The 16,778-nt window shown below is 43.6% G+C and overlaps 1 protein-coding gene across 1 annotated transcript in view; it reads right to left on the minus strand.

The window, feature by feature from the left end:
- The window catches only part of jph3b (junctophilin 3b), a 41,444-nt gene extending 33,769 nt beyond the window's left edge, over positions 1–7,675 (minus strand). Inside the window, exon 1 of the mRNA XM_068731966.1 lies at positions 5,776–7,675. Within this exon, the coding sequence (XP_068588067.1) occupies positions 5,776–6,157 (382 nt within the window). The 5' untranslated portion in view covers positions 6,158–7,675. The remainder of the gene's footprint in view (positions 1–5,775) is intronic.
- Positions 7,676–16,778: the final 9,103 nt, after the last annotated feature.

The following is a 16,778-nucleotide window of genomic DNA, read 5'->3' on the forward strand; positions in this document are numbered from 1 at the left end:
AGTATTTAATGGCATGGATAGGAATATTCTTTGGAATATTCTTAAACACATAAGAGGCAATGACCTCAAGGGTCAAGGACTCCTACCGTCCTATTTTCTATTCTAACTGGCAGTTAACAACAATCAAAAACATTCGCAGAGCACAAGAGTTTGGACATAACTGGACAACCTGTACTTTGCAGAGGACTTGGCGTTACTATCCCATACTTATCAACAGATGCATAAGAAGACCTGTGAATTTAGCAGCTCAGTCTTAGGATAAACTGGACTTAACAACCACAGGAGACAAACCAAGATCCTCAATGTAAACACGATCGATGCCAGTGCAGCTACAATGCAGCCCAGTAACATGGCAGGTTGATAAAGTATAGTATGTCACTCAGGACGGAAAATTATGCCAATGGAAAGTCAATTAGGATCCTTTTTCGTGGTGGACACACAAATGAAACGCATCCATGAGACTAAGCAACGGTCAGAGTTTGTGATGTAGTATGAAATAGTGACAAAAAACTCTTTGTCCCCACAGTGTTGTTATACATAGTTATTTTCAGCCCAACCATGATGGTTTTCCCAAACCTAACTTTCGAATAGTAACATAATGTCCTGACAAAAGATGTCATTCTGAGCTACATGAAAAAAAGGGACATGAAACTAATAGATTACATTTCGTGACTATTTCCCAAACTGCTGTGAGGTTGTGTTGTTCAATGGCAGGTGGAGGTTAGGTCGAAAACTTGACAGCACCATGCGGAGTATCATTGACAAGTGAGCATCAAAGATTCTGTCATCAATAAAGTGTTTACATTACTCAGTGCATGTCCGAAAATAATGCTACGGCTAATAATAAACCTATAGAAGATGTAAGGATGATACAATGATTGAGGTTGGTCACCTAAGCAAGAGCCCCGAGGGTAAGAGGAAAAGAGGATGGCCAACCTAAAAATGGTCCTCGATACTTCCAATCTGAACACAACCCATCTACATCAGGATGAGTGGTCCAGAGAAACACGTCTCAGTTACGGGATGATAGAATACACGGTTGCACTGAAAAGTGTCCTCCCACACGTTCAAATGGGCTGCATGTATACCCTCTTTTCCATGCACCCGTCATCAAGCTTCCAAACATCATGTCCAACCATTACACAACCCAAAGAAAGCAGGCTCTTGACTTCATTTGGCCCACCTATCACATCTCAGCGTAGATAATCATTTATGTAGTTGCTGGGTGTACTTAAACATGAGAAGTGAATTTATTATGTCAGCTTACGTAACATGGTTAGAGTTAGAATAATTGCTGCACTGATAGCGGCCTTTAGCAAACTAGCAAGATATGTTAATGTAGCACAATTATAATGTGGCGTATTTGCCAACAGCTGGGGGACAGGAGGGAGGTTCCAGGACGCCAATGAGCTGTCATGAGCGTCGTTTAATGTTGCATCTGCCATTGGATGTGTCCCAATAAGAATGCTTTTTTCTAATTCCGGTGTGTGTCTTCATGGAACAAGGGGGACAGCTGAGTGAGTTTCTGTGCTTTTGACACTGTGTGTGGTGTATTAGCTAGTCAGATACAACACCCACTGCTGCTGTAATCTCTAGCTGTTGCCACCGTCGTACACAGCGACAGTTGTAATCTCTGCCTCTCCCTTTGTGACTCACTTCATTTCTCACTAAAATGATTACTGAAGCAGTCTTTTTATTTTTCTACTTCACTCTCTCTCTCTCTGTCTTTCCGTGTGTGTGTGTGTGTGTGTGCGTGGTTGGTAATCAGTCAGCTTAGCTCTTCATCTCAGTAAACACCATTAGCCCGGAAGGCCAAGCCAGCCAATCAGAGCCCGGTAGTGCCGGCTGGGAGGCCAATAGCGGCGAGGAACACTCAGTCCCTCGTGACACGCTGACCTGCTGCATGTCGGTGAGCGTTGCTATGGAAACCCTACTGTACAGAGCGGCTCCGTGGAAATGCAGTGGAGCGAGGGAGGAAAGCGAGAGGTGGGAGGAGAGGAGAGAGGAATGTTGGCAAACGTAGGAGAGGAACCAAAAGCCAAACAGCAGAGATAAGATAGAGGAGGAGTGTTTCTGAGAAACGTGGCATCAGGTGTAGTTGGAGGGGAGAGTGGGACTGGCAGTGAGCTTAGACCTGGCTGTGGGAAATGTAGCTGGCTCTGAGGTGCACAGTATGATCCAAAAGCATGTAGGCAGCAGAGCATCTTTGGATGTCTTGGCTCCTGACTTTTATTGCTATGGACAAGACAGAGCCCTGAGGTTTCAAAGAAGACTGTCAGCTTAAGGGCACAGTCACACCTGCGCAAATGCCTGCCAAAACAATATTGTTGCTGAATGTGGGCAGTGCCGTATGGGGTCAACCCAGGCGGCAACCTCAGGTTCTGCCGAATGCGGAAGAGTGTTAAAACTTGCATTCTATCAACTGGCCATCAGGGGGTGACTCCTCCGGTTGGAAAAAGAATTAAGAAATTCGGGTGAAGGAATGATGGGCGTTTTTAGGGCTCTTTATCAACCGCACAGCTCTCCTTTGCCTAATGTTAAATAGGATGCTATGCTAACACAAGTACCAACTAGCTAGCCACCTAACAACCGGATTGATTGCTGCTAACTTTAAATTTCTCAAACGCAATTAAGTGCTAATTGCATTTCATTTTCACACATTTTAAAAGGGGATTGATGCTCTACAAACAACTTCAGTTAATCTGTAGCCTGAAACTCCTGTAGCATTGATGCGCAGGGTGCATGCTTATCTGCTGGTGCGAACCGAGTTCATTCTGAAACTTTCGGAAGAAACAAAATACCAAAAGGAGAGGGGGAGGTATGATCTATGACATATATTGAAGACTACTTTTGACTCATAATGTAAAATGATCTAAATTACATATTGTAAAAAATAAAATAGGAATAAAGAAAAAGAAAAAGAAAAATATCCAAAACCTGGTGGGGCAAGATGCCTGTTTAATATCTATAATTCAGGCCTTATTTCTTATCATCCTACTTTTAAATTGTGTGCTGTTGTGCTCTGGCTTAATCAATCACTCTCTCCATTAAAAAAAAATTCCACCTCATATATTTATACAAAGGACAGATGCATGCTGTTATAATAAGGACACAGTGTACTGCTTGAGCAAGATAAACACTCATAACTAGGCCAATCTCTGCTGCATTTACAGTATGTGGGTTCAAATACTTCACAGAGCTACGCTGTCTCTCCAACATGTTCCTCCCTGGGTGGTTTTCTTATCAATTTGTTTCCATCCATTTTGTCTTCATCTCACTCCTCCCTTGCTTAGAGTGAATCTCTCATAGCAATCACGATAATCATCCATCCATCCAACCTGCCATCTTTCCATGATCTGTTCATCATTTAACTGATCCATCCATCAATCTGTACATCTGTCGATCCATCCATCCCTCCCCACCTCCGTCCGTCCCTCCGTCCGTCTGCCCCATCTGTCTGGTTATCTTCTCCTTTGTCCTGATTCAACCCCTCAAACCAGTCTGGTCTGCGGATTTTATCGGGCAGCTCAGGAGTGTGTGTGCGTGTGCGTGTTCATGTGCGTGCGTGTGTGTGTGTGTGTGTGTGTGCGTGCATGTGTGTACGTGTGCGTGTGTGTGTGTGTGTGTGTGTGTGTGCGTGTGCGTGTGTGTGGTCCAGGCTGGCATTGTAAAACGCCCTGCAAGTTGTAGAGTTATGTAACAAAGCTTTAACTGCGTGTATGCTGCTGTCAGCTCTGTTGCTCAACTCACACCGCCAGATTTCATGTGTGTGCATTTCTGCATTTCTGCTTTTTACTGTAGAAACATGTGGTCATGGCTATATTACATGGATCAAAGTGGCCAACACATAATTTGGCAGAACTGTCAGATTTAGAGATTTTGCCAGTATTTTCACGATAGTAAAACAATTTGATCTTTCTGGCATCCTACTTGTTTTGGTCGTAATTGTGGTCATGCTAGCATCATGTCTCTAGGGATGGCAACGCCAATCAGTCAAACCACCACAAAATATCTCAACTGCCACTAGATGGACTGGCACAAAACTTTAACTACATTACTCATGGTTCCCAGAAGATGACGCCTAATGACTTTGGCAACCCTGTGACTTTTCCTCTAACCCCATCATGAGGTTCATATTTGTGATTTTGAGTGAAATGCCACAACTGTTGGATGAATACAGACATTCATTGTCACCAGAAGATGAATTGTTTCAACTCTGATCCCTTTTTTTCGAACTCCATCATTTGGTCAGCATTTCAATTCATGCAATACCTTTGGTTAATGACCAAATAACTGCACAACTAATGACATTCCCACCAGTCTCAGCTAGAGTTAATGTGTAGATTAGATTAGATTTGAACGTCCACCTCAGTGGTGATTTGTCTTTGGGTTCTCCCAAGAACAACCTGTTCTCACTCCCAACTCGTCAAATACAGATGCTTGGTCAGTGGCCCTTGGCGTCTGATACCAAAGCACAGAGGCACACTTTAGCGTGTGTATCAGACGCACCAGGCTTTCAACTAACCCCAATATGAAGCCATCTGTGTCAGTATTAGAAGGTACGTATTGTAAAACAGCGGTAAGTCCACTAAGGGTGGAGGTTGGGGTGAATGGTTGACCGAACACCGCTTTTCACCCAGGAGACTACTGCTCATGTCCCGTGTGAAACCAAGTCACCATTGACATCCTTTACCTTACTTTTGTTACAAACATACTTATTTTACATTAAAAAAGCATATTTATTTTAAACCAAACCACAATCTTTTCCTAAGCCTAACCAAGAAGTTATGTTGCAAGTACTTACTTGCAACATAAGGAAGTCTACTATGGAAGTTTATTTTGAAAAGACAATGAGCAGGAGATGTACATTTTCTGTGAACGTGGAAGTTTATTTTGAAAAGACACTATTCATGAAATGAATCATGCATCAGCATGGTAGCATGCTGATTTAAGCATTTGGCCTCACAGAGCCACTAATGGGTGTAGACTCCAACCAAAACCACAACTAGCTACATCTCGGTTGGAGTGAAAGAATATTGGAAAATTAGCCTCCTACACTGCCACTGAAGCGTGAATGTTTTTGTTCTGTGGTGTATTTGATTAGATCTTTTACAGCAAACCGGAGTAATTAAACTGGCATGGTACATGTAAGCGTGGAAATGGAGGGTGAAGACATGGATTCGATGTCTCAGCCCTCCGCCCAACCTTGTTTTCTAAAACACCTTGTTTTTCTTGGGACTTGTTACTTGGGAGCTGCTGTCCTCATCTGTCCCTCCAACCTTTTATTCATCCCTTAAGACTGCATGGCCTGAATTGAAGGCCTCCAAAATACACAGTGTGTCCTCATGAAGCTGAGGGGTGAGGATGAGGAGGACAAAAAGACAGGGAGAGGAAGAGACAGAGGTAGAAAATTAGAGTCATTTTCATAGCCGGTCCTGATGCAACCCCCTGCCTCTGGACGTGTGTGTGTGTGTGTGTGTGTGTGTGTGTCTGTGTGTGTGTGTCTGTGTCTGTGTCGACAAGGCATGGCAGAAGAAAGGATGACCCAAGACGACCTCTGGACAAACTCCTCCTATTGCACATCTGTCTCATCTGTAACTGTCATCGACATGTGAATTCAAGTAACGAGTCATTTTCACAGATGACAATCGTCAGTCAATTGCAAATAACACTCCTTGACAGGTGCTGGTTGGTCACACATCCTCACATACACCCACTCCCAAAACACCCACAATGCATCTGCCCATGGGTCTTCTCCCCTCCTCCCCCTCTTACCTCCATCTGAGTACGTCTCTGTTCCGTATCCGTCTTGCAGCCCGTTGTTCCAAGTCCCCTCGTACTTCCCGCTCGTCCCAGTGCTCTCCCGCACGCCGTAGCGTCCCTTAAAGCCATGCGTCCACTCGCCCTTGTACACCCAGCGGCCTTTGTTCTCGACGCCCACGCCGTGTCTCTTACCCTGAGCCCAGGTGCCCTGGTAGGTGTTCCCGCTGGGCCAGGTGTAGACGCCCAGCAGCTCAAAGCCGTGGGCCCAGGAACCGCAGTACTCGCCCTGGCCCTTGGGTCCCGTGCAGATCCCGTGGCCGTGCGCCTTGCCCTCCTCCCACCCTCCGCAGTATGACCCCCCATCGTCAAAGTTGAACCTGCCGCCAGTGGACATGCATGAAACAGGTCTTGGCAATTCCCCTGAAGCCTCGACAAAAAGAAGAAGAAGAAAAGAAAAAGAAAACAAAGGGAAAGAGAAAAAGGACAGGTTGGTGCTAGAACCAGTCCACGGAGTGCAGCTCGGAGGTCAGGGGAGAGGTGGAGGTGGAGGAGGAGAGGGTGGGAGGGAGAGGGAGAGAACTCCCACGCAAATCAAGCAACGCCACCCCTTGTTGTTGGCTGGTTTTGGAGAAGAGGGAGGATGGACGAGGTGGTGAACAGAAACGTGGCCCCTTCACGGGGTTGTCAGGGGTCTTCCGGTGGGAAAGGGCGACGCGGTTCACACCATCCTCTTGGTGGGCTCCTTGTGGCATCGGCTAGCACTTTCCCGCTTCTCTGTGGCAGACGCAGGTGAGAGAGGAGGAGAACGGGCCCCGAGCTGCCATTATCCTCTCTCAGCAGGGGTTTAAACCATGAGGCAGCTCCACCGGCCGGGCCATCGGCCTGAACGGTCTACGACAACTCTTCCTCCTGCTTTACCGCTCAGTGCCCCCACGCCTTCAGCCGCCTCCTACCTGATGATGCCTCCGCCTCTCTAGGGTGTAGAGCCGAGAAGTCTCCCGGCCCTTTAAAGCTCCGAGCCTCCAGCATAGAAGCCACCCTTAAAAGCTCTCTGATCAGCACTGATGCCCAAACTGGAGCTGTGACATGTTGTGCGATGAAGAAAGAAAGAAAAAGAGTGTTTGTTTTTTTCTTCAAGCCTGGTCCCAACGATCAGAGAAAAAAAAAGACCATTTAAAAGTCAGACTCTGTAGCTCACTTCAGGCTTCACCCTCCTCTTCTTATCCTCAGTCTTCACACACAAACACACACACTGCCTGGTCGCGCAGCGACGGAACACACATATGCATAGAGAGAGGGAGAGACAGAAAAATGGGGTAAACACATAAGGTAATCTGCTTGGCTGCCTTCTTCTTCTTCTTCTTTTTGTCTGTCCTGTGGTGCTGGAGAGCAGCAATGCAGTCTCCTGTCTCATCCGCTCACACACACACACACAGTCTCTCTGACAGCAAGTGCGCACACACAGACAATGAAAATAAACAGCTGAATTGATTAATTTCTCCTCCTCTATTCCCTCTCTCCCTCTCTGTCTCCCTCTCTGTCTCCCGTTCTCTTTCTCTCTCTCAGTCTGTCTGTAGGTCTTTAATCCACTGCGTCCATAAGTGGTTTATCCTCTGCGTGGTTTGCCTTCAGGTTGACCCGCTTGATGAAACACCATCCATCTATATGATCCTGTTAATGGTGTGTTCCGTCCTCTTCAGCATCTCCTGCTCGTCTCCATGTTTCCCTACGGAGCGCCGGCTGACGCACAGCCTGCCTTCCTGCCTGCTGTCTTGGTCCTTACAATCTCCTCTCCTACTGCTGGATCTCTCTCTCTCTCTCTCTCTCTCTCTCTCTCTCTCTCTCTCTATCTCTCTCTCTCTCTATCGCTCTCTCTCTCTCTCTCTGATCTGTGTGTGTCTCTCTCTCTCTCTCTCTCTATCGCTCTCTCTCTCTCTCTCTCTCTCTCTCTGATCTGTGTATGTCTCTCTCTCTCTCTCTTTCTCTCTCTCTCTCTCTCTCTCTCTCTATCTCTCTCTCTCTCTCTCTCTCTCTCTCTGATCTGTGTGTCTCTCTCTCTCTCTCTCTCTCTCTCTCTCTCTCTCTCTCAAAATCTCTGCTCATTAAAGAGGACTGTTCCAATGCAGCCAACCAATCCCCCCCACCCCCCCCCCCTCCTCCTCCTCCTGCTCAATAGCATGCTCCAGCTCTTAAAGAGACACACACAGGCACTCTCGCTTCCTCCCTCACCTGTAGCTTTTCATCACTTACTCACCCTTTGTCTCTGTCTTTCTGCATCTCGCCTCAGTCGGCTCTCAGATGGTTGGCTCCATCTGAGAGCCTAGAGATGACTGCAGCGGTAGTGATACATATGTTGCCATCGGCAGACAGGTGCACCCTAAAGGAATAGCTCACCATTTATTTTCGCCTATGCACTTTCTTGCCGAGCGTTACATTTAGAAGAGTGATACCGCTCTCATGTCTGTATGGTGAATAAGAAGCTACAGTCAGCAGTTGGTTAGCTTAGCTTGGCACACAGTGTTAACTTGTGAACTAGAAGTGCTGGTAGAGATTTTTTTATTTGTTTACCTTTGGACAGAGCCAGGGTGGCTGTTTCCAACTATGTCCAATATCTATGCTAAGATAAGCCGATCGACTCCTGGCTCGAGCTTCACATTTAGCGCACAGACGCGAGAGTGGTGTCCATCTTCTCATCTAACTCTCATGCAAATGGGTATTTCCAAATTGTTGAACTATCCTCCCATCTGCTGTCGGGCTCATTAACAGAGCCCGGGTCCCCCACTGACCCTGCACATCACTTATAGGTTGTTATTTAAATACACTTGACACTTTTACACTACACTTACATCTCACTTGTTTATAGTCCTGTTATCTGTTCGTTTGTGCACTTTATTTTATATTGCACTTTATTTTATATTTCTCTGTACATTTTAAAATGTTTCTATTTTGCACTGTGTTGATTGTTGTTGACTGTTGAATGTTATGCACCTCCCGCCATGTCAAATTCCTCGTATGTTCAACATACCATGGCAATAAACGGTTCTGATTCTGATTCTGATTCTACCTTTAAAGTATGAGTATGAGTTTGTGTGTGAGTCAACAGGTGTTTAATGGACAGATTTTTTTCTCTGCTATAGAGTCACAGCTGCGCAAGATGCAGTCACGAAACTTCACAGGTGTGTAAAAATGAAGGTTGGGCATGAAGATGGTTGTGGCCTGAGCAAGGAGAGGCAGAAGTAGGGTGTGGGAAGTGAAGACGGGATCATTGGCCCACCCACTTTAAGCCAATTTGCCGAATTGACTTCACGGTTGGTCTCTGGTTTTATTATGCTATCAATTTCTTCTGCTCAGTGGCCATTGCATCAGCAGTTCTTTGCCTTTTCCAGAGAGAATCAAGTAATTCTACCCAGATGTTTTACTCTTTGTACTCCATGCCCCTCAAGTCCAACACAACATCACATTCACCTTGATCTGGGCAAGAACAGACCAGAATTGTCTAGCGATGCAATTGCATCGCATATACCAGGAGTCACTAATAGTCGGATTGCGGCCGGATTGGGACCCAGACGCTGTTGTATCCGGACCCTGGACCTAAAACCGATGGATTGAGAATTCAAAAATTTTTATGGAGCACTTCTATTTTAACCGGCGCAGTTTTTCCAGCCTTTACGGCACTCATTTAGCGGTCCAGGAAACACACCGACCAATTGCATGTGTATTATTAAATCACATCACGTGATGCTGCTCAGCCAATCAAATCAATGTGTATTCCGACAAGTTTCCCGACTCGAGTGAGACATACACCCAAGGGAGAGACGAGGAAAGAGAACGAAGAATAGGATAATTACGTGACTCAGAGAAGTTATTTCAAATGACGTTCTCCAAAAAGAGAAAAGTGGTCAGAGAGGCCAGAGTCTTTAACTAAGAATGGAACTCTGATATCTTCATTCTTCCCACGGGCAGTTTAAAACCAGTATGTTTCATAGGTTTAGAGACCGTGGTGATAATTAAAAGCGGCAATGTGAAGCGCCACTACAAGACAAAGCATAACTCTTTTGAGCAAACGTACCCACTCACATTCAAAATGAAGTCACAGATAATAAACAATTTAATATTTCCAATATGATCAGAATCCTAACACGTTAATTCACCTCCCCACAATGATGTTAACTGAGAGGAGAATAGAGCTGAAACACGTGGTTTTAATAATCGCAGATAAAGTCCCTGCACACAATTTTATCATATTAGAAGATGAGAAAAATATATTATGTTTTTTTGATTGACATCACTTCACACCTGAATTAACTGAATTTAAAGCTGCAGGGCAATTCAGTGAAATTCATTTTTCTAAAATGAAGTACTTTATTTTAGGATGCACATTTTTCAAAAGCTTTCTGTTATGTAATATATTCTTAAATGCATCCCTTATTTAATTGAAATGAGAGAAGAACATTTATTTATTATTAGAGTATTTATTATTTAAATTCATCCAGTTCAATTTGAAATCTGACAATAAATATTGTTGAGATATTCAATTGAACTTTCTTTATTTGATTTGACAGTCAGGTGTTGACTACATACAGACGTTAATACAACTGTTGAATAATTCATTATGTATATGGTATTAAATCATAGCGCAAGTTAAACATTATTGTGATGTTCCAGACCTTTCCATGAGGAAATTTTCTATAACTGGACCTTGTTGAACTTTAATTGAATACCCCTGACCTATACTATTCACCTTGCATTATGTCTGACTTACCTTAAGTATAGTAGGGTAAATCTACATCCTCTCTACCACTCAGATATATCAATCAGGAGTCTGCTGCTTCTGCAATAATGTTAGCTAGCGCTCTGAGCAAGAACATTGTTATTACAAATACCAGAAGTACACCACTGGACCTCTTGTCCATCATAGAAGATGGAGACCCTGGAGGACATATACCGCCTCCCTGCTTTCAGTGTAAGATAGACGATGCTTTGGGTTGTAGCCGATCATGCCATCTGGGCAGACTGTATTGATTAAAACAAAGCACATCTGTTCTGTTAGACGGATGACTGAAAAACGCAGCTAAAACATGTCTGGTTTAGACTGAGGGTATGTGGCCATGCAGATAGTTTTGGATTGATGTCCCAAGGTTTTTGTGTATTAAAATGTAAATTTTTCTACAGCAACATCTCTTTTAAGAAACAGTGTCCCTGTTACACTACATAAGAAACTTGTCAATCATAAGATAGCCACACCCTGAAGCATACTCTGCTTTATGGTCTATTTGACTCTAAATGAGACAATAATTTACTAAATGAACATCATAATGCATTGAAGAAGACTAGAGATTAAGACCATAAACTCATGTTCACAATGTTTACTGAGGTAATGATTCAAGCGAGAAGTAGGGTCATTTTTTCATAGATTTATAGACAATCAGACATCTTTTTGCAACCAGAGAAGTCGCCCCCTAATGGCCATTAGAAAGAATGCAGGTTTAAGTCACTTCAACATTGGCTTCACTTATCGTACCCAGAGGTTTCCGTCTGATATTAATCCCAAGTGTAAATGTAATCAGGTTAAATCATATCTAGATACAATGTGGATATGAGATGCATTTAAATGCAAGCTGTAAAGGGGGTATGTGGGGGAGAAACAGCCCTAAGACCTCCTTATTGATTTGTTGATGTGGCACAAACAGAAATATGATGCTTTAGGGAAACCCAAACATAAGAGTGAAATGGATTTGATTTAATTTAAGAACTCAACTTCTGTGGTCTACAAAGTGATTGACTGATTGTACCACTGACAACCTTATTCAGATTTTTTTATTTTACACTATCATGGTCAGCCAGTACAGCCACAGTCTATTAGTGGTGCCCACTGAGGAACTTGCCTTCACAGTCGAGGGTTAAATCTAGGGTTGGCAACATTGGAGAAACCAGCAAGAGTATGCTAGATTTAAAAAGCGATCCAACCTAAAAGCCCAGCCCAGGGTTTGCAGTGTTTTACTAGCTCCAAAAGTTGCTAAATGTAGCGGGAAAGGCACCAAGTCGGCAACACTGCATCCTGTCCCAGTTCACAGTTGCGTTGCGTTTCAGCTGGCAATGTCGGCAAAAAGGGGCAAATCACGGATGTATTAAATAAACTGGATACTGTGTTCCCAGATGCCACCCCATTAGTTCCAATATAAGTTGCTAACTGGGCTTCAACGTATTGGGCCAATAAAGCATGCCCTCCTGACTGCATGCATTTATTTAACTATGTTCTTCACTGCCGTCAGAACATATGTTTTGGTTTACTTGCCTCCTTTTTGAGTTTTGTGGTGTCATGTTTAGATCTTAGTGTGGGCAGAAATGAAAACGCCAGACAATACAAATATTACTAAAATGATTTAAGAATTAACTCCCCCATCTGTCCCCTCCTACCTCTCCTGTCTTCTCATCCTTCCCCTCTTAAACCTCTTCCCCTGTCCTCCTTTTCACGTTCAGCTCCTCCCTGCAGCCGCTCCTGTTGCTGTTGTTGTCCTTGTCCTTCTGTCTGCCAGTGTGTGGGAGAGCTAAACCAATTCCAGCCCAGATTACAGTAATAAAATCACTGTGAGGCTGGGGATTAAGGTTTAGGCCTCTAAACACATTGATAGTAGAGAGAGGGGGGTGGAGGAGGGTGAGGGAGGGAGGGAGGGAGGGAGGGAGGGGGAGGGGGAGAGAGAGAGAGAGAGAGAGAGAGAGAGAGAGAGAGAGAGAGCGAAATAAGGTGAGCAGGTGACCGAGAGGACAGGAGGGGCGATGCACAGTTAGTGGAATTTCCTGACCACAACAGAGGGATTAGGATTTAGAGAAGTTAGTAACACAAGTGTCTGCGCACACAAATCCATGACATCCTCTGAACAGAGTGAATAAGAGCTAAAAAGGAGCTGACACAAACGTGGATATTGGTTACTGGGTTCACATATTGTAAAAAAGCAGAGCATTGGTGAAATGATGTATGAGGTATATCTTATAGGTCTTAATTCAACATTTAACTTGTTTAATTTTGTCACATATATATTTCTCGTTTTTTGATGAATGACTCCCATTCTTCTGATCCATTATTTATTTTTTTGCTAAACATAACCAAGTCATTTTTGTGTTTTGTTTTTTGTTTTTTTTACGTTAATCACGTTTAAAACTGCGACTGTAATTCCCTCGGCACTTCAATTGAATGCATTATAGTTGTATGAGAAGGTAATATTGTAGGAGATGGGATTGAACACACTTGGGTCAGTCTCTTCTTCTAAGGCATTAACAATGTTGCACTTACCAATACACACAAATAGTGTGTGTATTGATAAGTGCAACATTGTTAGTGCAACATTGATAGTTGTGTGAAGGATTCAAAAAATTAGAGACAATCAAACCCTACTTAATTACTCACCTCCACACACCTGGCCAATCATTGCGTGAAATGGGCGCACCTGTTGAATTTTCGTTTCACAAAGTTACAAAAAATTGTTTGGCACAGTAGCCCCTTCCTTCTGATTTTGGAAAAGAAAGGGAGGGAGGGGGGATGATGGAGGACTCATCTACAGCAGAATATCAAAAGGTACATTTGCAGTTTTTAAAACTGTATTAACTGATTTTTTAAGCTGCTTTGGGGCAATAGCAATAAGATAACATTGACATTTTTTCAGCTTTTAAGTAAGTATAATAAAAGAGCTAAATCATTGGAGCTCTGTTTTTGGTCTCCACCAACTCCTGACGGAAATATCTAGCTCTGAAGCAGCTAAATGCTAAGCTAGCAAGCTACAGTAGCAATCAACTCTGTTCCTCTGCCGTGTGGTGCTGATCGGGTACTGGACTGTAGGTTTATCAGGGGGCTCTGCTGGAAAAACTACAAAACAGTACAGTTGTGGGTCGTAAAATCAAAATGAGAAGAAAAAAACGCTGTATCGCTCTGTGACGCTGAAGACTGATCAGACAATGACCGGCCAGTGCTAAATGTTAGTTCAAATGTTCTTTTCCGTTCAGGCAGTCTTGTCCAGCAGCGCGCTGTATTTGCTGACCATCTCGTCTGTCTGAACAATGAGTGACATCTCCAAGCAACCAATAAGGAAGCTCCTCTAGGTGGTCAATAATTGTGCCTTGGAATTGTGCACCTGAGGATCAAAATGACTGAACCACCAACCAAAAAATAATGAAAGTAATAACACAAACGGTGGTTTCCATCCACAGGTCAAAGGGGAACCTCATTGGGTTGTTAATTTTGGCCCCTTTGACATCATCACCCATGATCCAAAAGTGATTCAGTTCTTCTCCATACAGACTTTATTAATACCTGACAACAGTTTCAGAAAAAGCTAGAAACATCCTCCTTCCTTGACGTAACGTACCAGTATGTTTCTCTCACACACACACACTCACGACTGACATGTCTCTGACGATTACGCACTATACGTGCCCCCCCACGTCAGAAGCGCACCCCAAAAAAAAAAAACCTTCTCTTTAGTTATTTATAAAATCTTTTCATGTCCCGGAGTTAAAATAAAAAAGGGGGTCGCAGAAGAACGAGAGGAAAGCAGCTTCATTCTCATCCATCTCTCCCTCTCCTCTATTATTCATCAGCCTCCTCTCATCCCTCGCTCAACATGCTGATGGAGGATAAAATAGGTCAGAGGGAGAGGATGGCGCTCGCAACGGTGACTGATGTCTTCCCTGACACAATGCGCACTCGTCCCCTCCTCCTTTTCCCAGCCTTCCCTCGCTTCCCCTCTCCCCTTTTCCCTCCCCTTCCGTCGCCCCATCTTCTTCACTCTCTCTCTCTACCTCCTTCCCTCACATCCCCCTCTCATCGCTCGAAGATCCCTGAACGCCGTCGTTCCTGCGTTCAGCTCACCTGCCTCTCTCTTCCTGTCTCACCCCTTTGATTGTTGTAGAGGAGTACAAGTCAAGACAAACGGCATGTGTTGCTGCCAGATATCAAACCATGATATCATCACTATGAATCAGTTATAGGGAACTTGACAACTTGGCCCAAATGATGGAAAAGAGGACCAGTTTATAGCGTCGCAGCTGAATCAGAGGGAACTACAGAAATGCCAGGTCATGGTTTTATTTTCAGCTTTACTGCTTTGGGCTACTTTTCCATATACTTTCTGCTCAAACCTCCAATAAAACTTCCAATTTCAGGTGGGGATTTATTCACAACCCACTTCAGGTGGAAAAGTAAAATGACATCGCCTCTCTGTGTTGATTTGTTTAGCTCTAACACACTTGGTTTTGCTTGCACATCCCCTCAATATTTGCAAGTTGCTGAAGCACTCGACCTGCTGTGACTGACTGCACTGACAAAGACATCCACCAGATGGAGGCAAACCCAATCTAGAAATACATATGCACATGGTACAGTATACATATTGGATTATTTACAAACATATTTGGGAAATTTATCATTGTTGGATATCAGATTTTCAGTTGCGTCTTCACTTTGAAGTAGGCTCACGTTCATTTTAAATTGCGAAACAGAAACCACTTGTAGAAAGAAACAACTTTTGGATGCATGGGAACAAAGTTACTACCGCTGGGCCTTGAAGCTGCACTAATCAATATTATCATACTCACAATGATCAAATGACTAATGTGTAAACAAACCTAAAGAGCGTTAAAACCCAACCGCGCAGTTCACAGATTGCAGCCAAAGTTAGCAGCTAGCTGGTGGACATACAGACCGAGCTAACAGGAGAGTGAATACTGGACTTACATTCGTCAAGTGGACGAAAACACGAGTATAAATGAATGTTAATGTTGCTCTGTATCTGCAGGGTGTGTGAACGGGCAGCTGTTTGCCAACACATTCACAAAATTAACTTTACAAGATAATAATATGTCAACGTTGTGTTTGCGGCCTGTTATGCTGCCACCAAGTGGACAAAAAAAGAAAGCAGGTTTGCGTCTCGACAAGCTGCTGCTTGTAGCTGGTTTGTTACACGGCTCTCTGCACTTCTGAAGAAATCTGAGAGAGCTCGCAGGCAAAACAACCACCGATTGGATCGTAAACAGTAGAAGAAAGCTGCAGACAACGCTCGACAGATTTTAGAATATCTAAGCACCGTGTCATTGAGAAGCTTAGCAGTGTGTACAACCTCCAACCTCCAACTTCCCACTCCTCACTAAACCAAAAAACACAGGCAATTTGATTTCAATACTTACCTGAACTAAGATCCAAGTATCTGAAGACTAATGTTTGCTTTACATTTGCTTCACCACACTGTTGTCAAAGTTGAGAGCAGCTATATAGTTCAAAAATGTCAAAGGGATAGTTCTTATCTTTTTTAAGTGGGGTTGTATCCATAGTCAGTGTATTACCAACAGGAGTTGTCCCAGTTTGGAGAAACAAACAGGAGTACCAGCACGAGAGCAAAGCAACGTACTGCTGTGGATGGGGGCAGCAGCAAAACTTATTTTAGACCCCTACAAAAAGAAAATCTGTACCAATTTAAGTGTGCGCTATATTTACAATATTTTCAGCGCTTCACTTTGCCAACAGGGAATTGAAGCCATTATATCAATCTGTGTTCCCTTCAAATCCGCAAGACTCCATTAACAAAAACAGTATTTTTACCTCGCAAGACACAGGAGTTGCTGGTCTACGGCTGTGTTCTGCAAGGTAAGAATTACTGGGGGGTTTTATTACTAAAGAGAGCACAGAACTTGGAAAGGACTGTCTGACGGCAAGGTAAAGCAATTAAAACACTCTAAATATAGCGTACACTTCAGCTGATGCTGATTTCTTTAGGTGGTCCACAGCAGTGCATGCTTTGCTCCCGACTGGGGTAGTGCTGACTACCATCTTCTGAAGGTAAAACACGGACTATGGATAAGTACGACATAAAACCCAACTTAAAGACAAATCTGAACTATCCCTTTAATGTTGATTATAATCTAATCTAAGTTATGAGATATTTTATTCAAAATGAATGAAAACCGGTGTGTTCAACGAAACCACAATCTTCAATCTAATGTAACGATAAATTCACGAACAGAAAATA

Source organism: Cebidichthys violaceus, unplaced genomic scaffold (assembly GCF_023349555.1).
Source record: "Cebidichthys violaceus isolate CVI_PGR_0920_01 unplaced genomic scaffold, fCebVio1.0.p SCAF_55, whole genome shotgun sequence".
Lineage (NCBI taxonomy): Eukaryota > Metazoa > Chordata > Actinopteri > Perciformes > Stichaeidae > Cebidichthys > Cebidichthys violaceus.